The following is a 12,655-nucleotide window of genomic DNA, read 5'->3' on the forward strand; positions in this document are numbered from 1 at the left end:
ATCTAACACAAAAAAAACCCAACCCACCCAAAACACAACAAAACCCTGCATAAAGCAGGAGGCATTACCAATGGGAAGGAGAAACGAAACAGGCTTAAACTACTATGGATCTTAAGTACCTGAGCAGGACATCTACATGGGTGCACAGTTGAAACCATTTCTAGTAAGATTCTGATTCTGGCAGCCCTCTTGGTAAGTAGAAAAGTTGTTGGAAATAGTATCGCTAAAATGCTGGACCTGGCACCCCAGAATGGAGATAACGTGTCTGTTTCAGCAAAGAATCCCAAGAGTGTGAGAGACTGCAACATCGTTTTTCTACATTGCTGAACTGAAGGAGCAGCACTCAGACTGTAATCAAAGTTCATGCTAGGTACTTAAACACAAAGAACCTCGATTAGGTATTGGGTTTGCAATCAGTAGAAATACAGCAAAAGGAAAGGCACACTATTAGCAAAACTCTCTTTGCGGAGAAAAAAAAAAGTCTCGGTTTTGGGGCTCACTGCAGTCTAACTAGAAGCTGGAATCTTTTGACAGCAAAAAGTCTTCCCTACTTCACAAGTTCCCAAAATGAATCAAGACAAACAATGGGTGAGAGTTGACAGTTTTCTATCGTAAGAGCTTTACCTCTCTTTTAAGTTAACCTCCTAACTGGAATTATTATTTATTTGCACAGCTACAATTGCATTATTAGCATGTGTCAAAGCCTCCCAAAGAATTGCCTAAATATTTTACTCAAAACTATCTTTTGTGCACAACCAAACAAATTTTTGAACTTGTAATTGACCTGATGAGTTTAGTTGTGCACATATGCTATTTCTTACTTTCAATTGTTGGTCCTTGGCATCCAGTTCTTTTTGCAAGACATCTATCACCTGTGTCCTTCCCAACATGACTTCTTCCTTTTCATGGAGCTTCTGTTTCAAGGCCTTTAATAGCTAGGAAAAAAAAAAAAACCAAAACAAAAAACCAACCAATCAATAAAGGAGTTAAAACTTTCAGAAGAGAAAGAAAAAGACTCATCTTTATTTTCCCAACCAGATATCTGAACTGTGCTGCAGAGGTTAGTAATTACATGATTCCAAATTCCCATGGCTAACTAAATCAAAGCAAGCTATTAAGTTTCCAAAGCAGCATACCTGTTCTAGGTCAGCACTCGCATCAGATTTAGCAGCTAATTTAAAGAGCTCCTGCTCATGCTTTTCTCTCTGCGCTTCCAGTTCCTTTTCCTTTTCCTGGATAATATTTTGAAACACACGTACCTAAAACCACATAGAAAGGAAATATGAAACCAGCTCACAAAGGTATAGAAAAGGTACAATGAATTCTCTAACTGAAGGTACAGCAAGACAATGTATTCTATCTTACGTCTCAATCCTGTTTCCACTTAACAGCAAATATAGTAATCAGTCAGTGATTAATGATGTCAGTGGTGCATGCAGATAAACATCCAACTTACATGAAATTTCTCTTCATTCCACAATAACATACTTTAAATGAGAAGCACGGTACCATTCATTTTTGTTTAATATCACAGACCTTCACCTTTCTTTTTTGGATGCCATTGTTCTGAGACTTCCAACTTCTAAAAGATTAGACTGATCATGTTCATCTCTAACAAGTGTCTATGAATTAAGTCCAAATGGCAGCTTTGAAACCTAGCTGCCGCCTCCTCAAAAACTTGTATTCTACTTATAACATGTCTTTGTTAGCTATCTTACAATGTTTATAAGAACTGGATATAATATTTGGAATCTTGCTAATGTTATTTTGAATAAATTCACATAAAGACCTACCAAGATTTATATTTGAGTGACGACACTGTAATCACCAAAATGGCTTTTACAGTCTCAACTATCTGGTTTCTTTCTTTCTTTCCTGTATCAAAACTAACTCCCTGTGTGCTACTGAACAGGTACAGTCATTTTCAGGATCAACAGTGCTACTTTTGCCACAAATAAAATACACTTAGATAACATATGATGTGGGAAATACTGAGATGAATAGTTTCATACATGGTAGAACTCAAAACACTGAGGGGCAAGGCACATCACATTAAAATTTGGAATTTAGCTTCCAGAGGAGCTGGAAGAGCCTGGTAATATCAAGGAACAGCTAACATGCTCCCTAGTTCTGCTTTGTTGCTTTTTCTTTCTTTTTTCCCCCCCAAGTATTATTTAAGAAGTTGTTGCTGTTTTTTGTCTTGGCCTGTTAATCAGCTGCTAACTTCTAGAAAAGTTTCCCATTAAGTATACCAAACTTCTTCAGCTATTTTTCAGCTATATTTCATCTGACCACCACATAGATCTTTACTCAAGAATCATCCAAAATTTAAAATGGCATTTCTTACCTATTGACATAGAAACACCACAGCTAAGATCCAACTTCTTCCACCAAACAATGCAAGTATTTTTACAGTGTGTTTACTTACATTTTCCATATATGTAGCTTCTTTTCCTTGGAAATGCTCTCTTTCCTTGCTCTGAATACTTTTAAGACTCTCAATCTGTTCCTGGAACAAGCTACATTTTTCTTCACTGTCTCCAACTTTTTTGGTAAGGTTCTGAACTAGAATCTGCATGCTTTGTAGCGATGACTCTTTAACAGCCAGCTGATTCTTCAGAATGCAAATCACAAAAGATAATTAGAAGAATGGACCCAGAAAAAAGATCAAGAAACCATCATGAAGCCATCTCCTAGCCCCTCCCTCAGTTAAAGCAACATTAAACTCAAAATTCAGGTTTGGTCTTAATTTGAATGAAATTTGTCAGCGGATTCTGAAGTCGATACTAATAAGTATAAATGGTACCAACAAAAGAAGTAAATAAATATAAATCTACTAACATAAATGAAAATAACCAGTAAAGAATTTTTATTCACATGAATAACTGCAGAGGATTTGTGCTTCAGAGAAGGATCCACTGTATAACGCATCAGAATTTGTTGATTCCTTGAAACCTCTATGGAGATTTTATATTTGAGCTGCTAATATACCTTCAAATCTTCATTGGGCAAGAGCATTTCACTGGCCACAGCACTTGATCCACACGCTATTTGTAAATCGATGATATAAGCATCTCTTTCAGCTAACTTCTTTTCTTTCTCTGCCAGCATGGCATCCATTTCAGCCCCACGACACTGCTGGGCCTCCAGTTCAACACTCTGGAAATGAAGACAGTATTGCTTGTAATCTATACTTCAACCATCTACAGTACAGAATAGTTTGCATTATTTCCTTGTTGCCTGTATTAGGGTACTGAAAAAATTACAATCAAATTTATAACCTGTTTAAATTTAAAGTGTAATGTTTAATTACGGCACCTTTCTCTGAAATTCTGCAGCATTCACATTCCTGCCACTTTCCACAGTGAACAGTCACATCCACAAAACACATCACTGCACAGAACAGCTACAAACCGTAACACACAATCATTCCTTGCCTACATTTCTTCCTGTTATGACTTATTTTTGCAACAAGAAAAATTGAAGCAAAACGGCATTTTTGTCCAAAATACAAAATGTAAATATAACATTAACCCACAAAGTTCATACTTGTGCATCCTATTGCATTCATTTCCAAACAACTACAAAAACATGCTTAAGGATTTACTGCTCACTGAAGACACAGTGACAGAATTCTCGCTGGGTTTGCTCAGGCAGGTTGTAGCATATAAACTTCTCTGTCTACTCAACAGAAAACTCTCAGATTATCTGTTTAGTAATGTAACATGTAATTAAATACATAAATATATTTAAATAAGTATATTTACACACAATCCTATACCACAAATGTGAAAAGCCACGCATTTGGCATCATACAAAAAACCACCACCTTTTTTTGTAACTCTTCATTTTTTTGTGCGATCTGGGATTCTAGTTCCTCAATTCTCCTTCTCAGCACCAATATTTTCCCACGATTTGCCGCAGCATTTTCCTGGTCACCATCTTTTGATGCCTGCAAAAACAGGGAGTTCTGCATTCCATAAACAGGTAACACCTGACTTCCATACCTCTACCTATTCAGATAACACTGGTGAGAAAAAGCAGACTTTAGTCATGGTTTGTGTTTCAGTTCTCTCACATACCACATATTCCACGTAGAAGCTACACAAAGCAGGCACAGAATTTCTATCAAGCTTGTAAAAATCTTTGTATTGAAATTATTAATGATAATTATTGCTGCAAAGTGGAGTGGAATGTGTAATAAAGGCATTCATTTCCTCTGGCAATTGTAACCCATGTAAATCTGGCAAACATAGTCCATATAACTCAGAAGGGAAAAACGGACTATTGGGGGGGGGGGGGGGGAAGTGTAAATCAAACTGCTCCTAAGCGTAATGTTTCCAATCAGAATTTCAGTAGGCATGACTACTGGCTTATAGAAATTATTTGCCATTACAAAAGAAATCAAGTGCAATTGCTAGAGAATATGCTTTACTAGCAAAATAGATCAGAAGCATAAATAATTAGCTACGGCGTGTCTTTGAGGACACCTCAGGACTTCAAACTGATCTGTTTCTGTTCCCTTTCAGCACAGTTTTAAAAAACAAATGCCCTAGAAATATTAAAGCCTCACTGAAGTTATTTTAGAAGCTGTATGAAGTCAAAATACGCTATTTTGAAGAAATACACATCTACTCGCACAACTGAGCTACTACAAACAAATCTGAGAATCTTTGTTAACAGTAAAACACGGGTCACTTAAACGAGAAATTCCTACACTTGATTTACATTTTGCTACCAAGAACATTTTTATATTTCCATTTTCATCTTGGACATTAAAATTACAAATTAGGTTTTGTTTTCATTTCTTCTTAGAAACTTAAGTTCTTGATTCACACGTGTTAAAATTTTGAGCTGTTAATAAAATGATGATTGCTAAGAAATCGTTTAATAAACAATTTAAAAGGAATGTACAATTTTCTACATTTCTATAGAAAGATAAAAGAAGAATTAAATAGAAATACACAGCTGGAGTGACAGCACCTGCACAGTCTATCTTGATCCTAATCTCACTCAGCTCAAAATCTGAACTTCAGTTCCAATTTTGACTCCAGTATATAAAACTGTCTACAGCCTTACTTACGCCTGCTTTAAAATGTAAGGACAATTACCTTTTTTTGTTCTGCTTTTGCCTCTAAGCCTCCTGATGCTGATAACTGTTTCTTAAGTTCTTCCAATTGTGAGGTTAATGATGCAACCTTGGCTTTGTTTTGCAGCTTCAACTTGGAAAGTTTGGCATCAGCAGATTCCTTCTCCTCCTACAAACATCAGTCATGAAGGACTAAATTAGCTACATGAACAACTGCATCCTTCAATTCTTCCATTAAAAAAAAAAAAAAAAAGAGAGGGAGAAATCTAAAGTGATTACCAAAAAAAAAAAAAAATCTTTCCTCTGAAGAGACATAACAACAGCTGACATTCCTTTTATTATTTAAACTTTTTTGTTACTATTGTATATAATCCAGGGCATTTTGATGTTAGAAATATTCCTAGTTTTTGACAGCAATACAAATTCAGGGCTTGGTTTGATTTCATTTTGTTTAAAAAGACAACTTAATTTACAACGAGTTCTAGAAAATTCAATATTTTAACACTTGGCAGTTAGTGTCCACAGACAACATTTTTTAAAAGTGTAAAAACAGTCTCTTGCAGGAACAGAGCAATCTTATGACTGTTTAAAAAAACCCAACAGAGTAAGAATAACAAACCCTCAAAAGTCTTCAGGATATTAGATATAAATTCTTTCTAGTTCCATCTTTCCTAATGCCAGTCAAAAGCAAAGGATAGCATATGGTAGCATTAATAGTAAGATCATTATACAACAAAAAGACACAGATAGTGGAAGGAGAAATAAAAAGTTACCTACAGAAATTCAGTTTGAGGTAAGCAGGCATCTCGCTAAATGACCAGCAATAATTTGGATGTGTTTGTCCCCACATTTAGCCTCGCACGACCGTGCACCTCTAGCGCTCAGAAAGTCAGCCTGTCCCTTGCAACTATTAAGCACATCTGCTCATGCAGGGAACTCCCGTTGGTTGTGTAATATGCAAACCCAGAACAGAAAAACACTGGCAAAAAAACCGGTAAGGTCCAGGAACCGAAACAGCTAATTGTGACCAACGCTTCCTGTGTTCCTAGAGTTGCTGTAACTGAATATAAGCCTGTACCTATGAAAACAGCTCATGAAACAAGACTGAAGGGGTTTTTTAAAAATCTTTTTGACAAGAACACACGCACAGTACCTTTAACTGAAGATCTTTATTTCGAAGCTCGGCATCCTTCTCCCTGACAAGCTCCTTTAGCTGTGTTACCAGCTGTTCAGTGCTTGTCAGCTGTTCAGTCAAATCTGTCACCGACATGCTTCTTGCATCTTGCGAGCCTGCGGCCTGCAGACATTAAGTATACTTTGAACAAAGAAAATGGTGCAGACAATACCACTTCAGCAAAAAGTCCTCAGTTGTTGTTTGTTTGAGGTTTTTTAAAACATTCAGCAAATCTTAATAGAGTGCAATACTTAAACATACATATACTATATGCACCTATACCAGACTGGTTTTAGCAAGTTTAATAGACACATGAAATTATAAATCTTAGAAACTGGTTTAGGAATATTAGTTTTAAATAACAGCAAAACAATCAAAGCATCCTAGGTATCCAAAACTGAATTTCCTCATTTACTGGTTTTGCATTGTTAACAACCAGTAGCAGTATCACTGAAGCTAGTGGCAATAAAATATTGATATCGAACATACTATACACAAAAAATACACTTGAGATAAAGTTTATGTAAGTCCTACAGATGTTTTGTTAAAGGAAGATAACACAGTGAAGAGGAATAGAGCCTCTCTGTGTTATGCACGAGAGGTTAAATACTAAGTAGATGGGAAACAAGAACTCAGGCTGACTTTGAGAGTCCTAAAACTAAGTCATGGTAAAACCAGTCAAGCAACTTATTTACAAAAGAGCAAATACATTCGATTAGTATATTGCCAATTAAAGATTCTCTAAGTCAGAAATTCTTCAGAAAATATTATTTAATAGTAATTCAATACTTACTGCTGTTTTGGAAGGAGAATCATCTCCACTACCCCATTTCCACATAGTTTCACAATGGCTATGAAAAAATAAATGAAATAATACCACAGTAAGTATCAGTACTGCCTCTCAGATAACTGTAATTAACTCGTACTTCTCTCTACATATTTCACTGAAAAATGCTTGAAACTAATTTGTTCAACTCTGACAACACTTCTGATCAGCACCACATTACTAGTTGTTGAGAAATAATGAAATTATGTATATAATGTGCCTTTTCTAAAAACTGCTAGTCAGTAAAGTGTCAATACTATCAAAAATAATCCAAAGAAGTCTTTAAGACTTCATGGCATTTACTCTTTACTTACCATAGTTGCTTCTTCCACATATAAACAGAAGATACAAACCACATATAGTTTACTAATATTTAACCTGACCTTAAACCCTGCCTCCCACTGCAATACAACAGGAATTGTATCAATGCATATTTCTATAAAACCATACATAAAGACTAAAAACATTAAAGAACACCAAACTGCATTAATTGCTGTGTGACTGCTGCATATCTGAAAAATACCACGAGTGTTGCAACCCTTGAGGTCACTGATCAGCACATCAAATGCCTGCATCTGAAACCCCAGGAAGAGCAAGCGTTCCTTGCTTCTTTTGCTCACGATCAAGTACCACAAATTTCTAAAGTACTAAACATATGCATAATTGCGGTTTCTGATCATGGAAAGCTGTAGCTTCTTAATAAATACAAGTATAGGCCACAAGATGGTTTTAAAAAGAAAAATCCTGAAGACAGAGTAGGTTCAGGGCAGCTCAAAGGTTAAGACTTTTACTGAATAATAATGACAAACTTGGTTGAGGAAAAAAAATGGGCAAAGTCTATGAAATAGCCCATGCAGTAAATTCCAAATTGTGTCTTGGAGATATAATCTTAAGAGCAGACTAAAATATCTTGCTCGGCCTCTGGATAATATTCCAAATAGCAGCAAGAAGTGAAAAGAGCAGCTGTACCTGTTCGGTAATTTTCACTCTCAACTGGCGACATCCAGAGGAAAATAATCTGTCCTTTCTAAGCTGTATTACAAGCTTATGAAATATGCACACAAAGATCAGTCCTGAATTTGGAAAACAGTTCACAGTAAACATTAGCACATAGCTTATCTTAAAGTACTTAATTTGGAAAGCAGTTTATTACAAACATTAGCACATAGCTTATCTTAAAAAGTATGCAGAATGATTGCAGAGGCTGCTTTTAAAGCTGTTTAGCTTTTCCAAGCTGAAACCCAGAATCACAGACTACAATCTATGGCCTACATTATCTACAAGGCCAAACTGGATTCTGCTAAGAATATTTCCTAACACTACAATCAACAAACGAGACATGGGCTTGGGGACGGGAATTAGAGAACTTGTAAGTAAAAAAACTTCTCTCATAACTCCTCCAGAGCTGCAACATCTAACCTGTTCTCAGTGAAAAGCTCGTTTCCAGATACATAAATGGGTTACCCAGGTGCAAAGACGACAAAACGACTCACTAGATGTCACGTGGAGGTGCATTTGTATTTAATTTATGAATATTTTAGCTCATTTCCAGCTCTGACTGATGCAATCATTTTCACTCAGTTCACATGACAGCATTCCTATCTGAATACTGTAACTGTTACTTTCTGATGTATTTTTATTTACATCCAGGACACTAAATATTGACAAGTTTTCCAAATCAAGTTGGGAAACAAAACTGAACAGACTTTCCTTACCCAGCATGAAGTCAACAAATAATGGTTTTTGCTTTTCTTCTGGGGTACAGACAGCAAGTTAAAGCACCGAAGCTGGTGAAGCACCAATCTGAACGCTGGACTACTCAACTTGATCCCTTCTCTTTGCAGTACATTTGAACACAACTCAATTAAGTTTTCTATCAGCATTTCCCTTCCCTGGGTGGCCTATGTCCTGGACATAGCGCTATCAGGCATCAAGCATGAGCAGGGAGTCCAAATTATCTCCAGCTACCCTCTCTGAAGTTTTCGCAGTGACAGATAACATGTCTTTCTCCTGTAAGTTCAAACTGCTCACCCTCACTTTCAAGGTTTCACATTGCTTCATCACTGCCAGTACCTCATCCTCCTCTTCATCTTGCATATTCTACTGTGCTGATAACCATTCTCTGTCATCCACTACACGCTAGTTTCCATTAATCGCTTCTTCACTGAAGAACAGGCAGGATACTCAAGCCTTTCACAAACTCCATGAGATACAACAGAGGCTCACTTAATTTTATGAACGAGTTTCTTCTGATGCTCAAAGTACTACTGAGGCTTTGGCTCTTATCACAACGGGATACTACCACCAAAAAAAAAAAAAAAAAAAGAAAAAGAAAAAAAAAAAAGAGTCCCATTAGCAGCTTTGCCTTCATTCTCGTCCATTCTGTTGTCCCAGCACAGCTGCAGCCAAATCCAGCTAAAAAAACCTAACTTCTCCCTTCTCTTGCAGAAATACAATGGAAGAAAACACTGAGGCAGAACTCTGCTCCTCTTACTAGTAGGGAAGGTAATGGTAGTCCTCCTTCCCTTCTCTTCTACAAGACTATAGCAGAAAAGCAGACAATAGCATAAGCTATTGTCATGTAAAAACTCAAGTGTTTTTTTTATTTTAAATCCATTTCCTAGAACAATTTTGTGCTTTAACCACGCACACTGAAAGAAAAGGATTTATTATAATTCTTTTCCTATTCTATCTGCACATTTTTGCTTTTATCTTTCTTTGATGGCTTGTCAAGACACTGGTTCTTCTGCTGCATAAGCTAAACTTCTTTTCAAATGATCTGTGCCATCCAGGACTTAAAAGCTCTTGGATAAAAACTGCACAAACATACGACATAGAGCAAAGAAGCACAAACACTGAAGCTGCGTTAATCAAACCGCAAGCACTCTGTAAAGTTAATATAACAGCACACATATATAGCTACTACATGTGTTTATTATAAACACTATTTCTTAGTAACACTGACCACATTTTCCTCTTAAAAATAATACACAAGGGCAGTGCTATTTTGTAACAGCGCACCACTGGATAAATAAAAGGTCAGCCGAGCCCCCAGTGAAGCGCAGGTGCATGTGCTGTGCAGAGAATTAGCTATGTCCATCGGAGCAGCCGGCTGCAGTCCCCCCTGCCTGGTGCTTCTGCAGTGCGGAGCCACCAGCAGCCTCTGACTGGAGGTGCACCACACCACACACACCCGCCTTGCCCCCCCGCCCCGTTTTCGGGGCTCCCCGCGATGAATGCCTTATGCACAGCAAACCCCACGGCGGGGAACACCTTTCCGTCCGCTTCAGACGCGGACACGATGCAGGGACAACCGCCCCGGCAGAGACCGGGCTGGCCGGGAGCCTCGCCCCCTCCCTGCCCCACCTCCCCGGGCCCGGCCTGCTCTGCCAGCGGCCCAAGGGGATCCGGCCGTGTCGCCCCCCCCCCCCCCCGGAAGGCGGGGACAGGCCCGGACAGTCGCGGTGCCCCTCACCGAGGCTCAGCAGAGCCTACCGCCGGCGGGAAGGGAATAAAGCGCAACGGGGCGAACCCCTACAGCCCCACTCACCTGCGGGATGCCGGTGGGGCGGCCGGGCCGGGCCGGGCCCTGCGCAGCGCAGCCGGTCACCACCGCCGCCGCCGCCTCCTCAGCGCGGCCCCCGCAGCATCCGCCACGCCCCGGCGGGAGACATCGCCCGGCGGCGCCAGCACCCCCCAGCGGCGCGGAGGACCCGCGGTCCGCCCGCTGCTCCCTCGCCACCCCCCCCCCCCCCCCCCCCCCCCCCCCCCGCGATCCCCCGCCGGTCCCCGAGCAAATCACACCAGAAAAAAAATGTCACTCGAGGGGGGGAAAAAACCCAAACAAACCAAAACCAAGACCCCTCCAAGACAATAATAAAAAAAAAAGAGATAAAGGTAATTATTCGGGGGAAGAGAACAGGCTGATCAAGGGCTGAATGAGCTGGTGGCACTTTCCCAAAGCGATGCAGAATTCGTAGCGGGGAGAAAGGTGACCCTGCAAAAAGGGCCAGAATATCTCCCGTGTGTATGTGGCTGTGGTCGTGATGGACGTAAATTCCAGCGAGGAAGATGAAGTTAAACATTAGGAAAAAGTGAAGCCTTGTGATAAATCTGTTGCAGAGAGAAGGAATTTAATGCAGTGGAGGTCTCCGCGGGCAGTAAAGGTACAGGTGCACGCAGCGCCGCGAAAATTCGCAACTGGCCCGTGCCGACCGAGGAGAGATGCTAGGAGGAAACATTGAGCAATCCAAGAGTAAATATTCAATGTGTGTGAGGTGTCCCGGCCAAACTGGGGCATCCCAAATGGGGTTTTACACAGGCTTCTTATACCCGTCAAATGTTGGGGTACCACATGATGCTGGCATTACCTTGGCCGTTCAGGGGTGTCTTTTACCCTTCACAGACAGCTCTAAGCTTCCAAGAAGCAAAAAGTCCTTCGTTCCAGGGCTGGGCCGTCCTTTAGTTTGTTACACTTAAGCATGAACAATACCAAAGTCTGCAGTAAAATTCCACTACCTGGAATTATACACTACAGTGTATAATGTGAACTAATATCTATATTAACAAAGTTAAACCACTTTCATACTATAAAGACTGGTGGCTATATAGTTACAGAAGGGAATTTTCATAGCAGTAGTTGTATTTATCTTGCTTTCAGGGAGAGGAATGGATTGAAAGTCCTTTTTCTAAGCAGAAAAAAAGAAAACCAGCTCCAGCTTTTTTAGGGGGTAGAACATATTCCTAGGTACAAAAGCAAGGTGTACGTTGTGTCTGACAGCAGCAGCTTCTGTAATAGTTTAGATGGTCATTTTTTTCTGCGTGCGAACCTCAGCTTTCTAGCAGTATCTCGTACGCCCTGGCTCCTGCGATGGCCCAGCTACAGCCCCAGCATTTCCCAGACAAGCATCAGTTCGTCCTACAGTACGTGGAACAGAGAATAAGCCTTAATTTACAGGAGACTGCAACATTAAAATGACTGGCAACAGGAAGGAAGGAACCCATCAGACTTCACAAGCGATTAGATTTCAAGATGCGGTTGTCATTTTAATCACTTTAATGTTTTCCTGGTGCAACACTGCAGATCCTATCTTCATTTATTTCGGGTGCAAGCTAAACGATTAGACTGTGCTGTGCGTGTTCTCATCCATGCCTCGACCATTTAGTAATACGACAGCTGGTGATGATGGGTGCCTGAAGTTCTCTGGGAGACATTAGCGTCTCTGGAAATCGGAGTATGAGCATGAAATGAGCTACAGCACTGCAGGCTTGAACGCGGCACGGAGCGCTCATGAGAATAAAGGCTGCTTTGGGAATCATACAAATGGGGAAAAACCCGCTGCGTCGCACCCTCAAGACACTGTTGGGCTAGCTAGCGATTCAAAAATATCATGCATTTTAGTGAAAGCCAAAGGAAACTTGGATCCTTAAAAAGCAGTGGAAACTTTTAAGCCATTAAGTATTGTCGTTACGAGACTCACCAGTTGGTCCTCCTTACCCGCGCAGCAGAGCACAAGGCAGACAGTCTTGCTTCGCTCTTTCTTGCTTCAGTCAATGTAGGTTTGCA

General features: G+C 39.9%; 1 protein-coding gene across 4 annotated transcripts in view; it reads right to left on the minus strand.

The window, feature by feature from the left end:
- LOC104639127 (uncharacterized) overlaps positions 1 to 10,751 on the minus strand; it is a 44,174-nt gene extending 33,423 nt beyond the window's left edge. For 2 of the 4 annotated variants that reach the window (XM_075755418.1, XM_075755419.1), the window contains exons 1-9: positions 10,640 to 10,751; positions 7,057 to 7,114; positions 6,243 to 6,386; positions 5,112 to 5,258; positions 3,830 to 3,952; positions 2,992 to 3,159; positions 2,429 to 2,614; positions 1,137 to 1,259; positions 822 to 935 (exon numbers count right to left, since the gene is read on the minus strand). In XM_075755418.1, coding sequence (XP_075611533.1) covers positions 822 to 935; positions 1,137 to 1,259; positions 2,429 to 2,614; positions 2,992 to 3,159; positions 3,830 to 3,952; positions 5,112 to 5,258; positions 6,243 to 6,386; positions 7,057 to 7,101 — 1,050 coding nt within the window. In that variant the 5' untranslated portion in view covers positions 7,102 to 7,114; positions 10,640 to 10,751. Of the gene's footprint in view, positions 1 to 821; positions 936 to 1,136; positions 1,260 to 2,428; positions 2,615 to 2,991; positions 3,160 to 3,549; positions 3,709 to 3,829; positions 3,953 to 5,111; positions 5,318 to 6,242; positions 6,387 to 7,056; positions 7,115 to 10,639 lie in introns of those variants that run through there. The other 2 variants (XM_075755420.1, XM_075755421.1) reach the window with 2 other exon arrangements.
- Between the last annotated feature and the right edge of the window lie 1,904 nt (positions 10,752 to 12,655).

Source organism: Balearica regulorum, chromosome 5 (genome assembly GCF_011004875.1).
Source record: "Balearica regulorum gibbericeps isolate bBalReg1 chromosome 5, bBalReg1.pri, whole genome shotgun sequence".
In the NCBI taxonomy this organism is placed as follows: Eukaryota; Metazoa; Chordata; class Aves; order Gruiformes; family Gruidae; genus Balearica; species Balearica regulorum.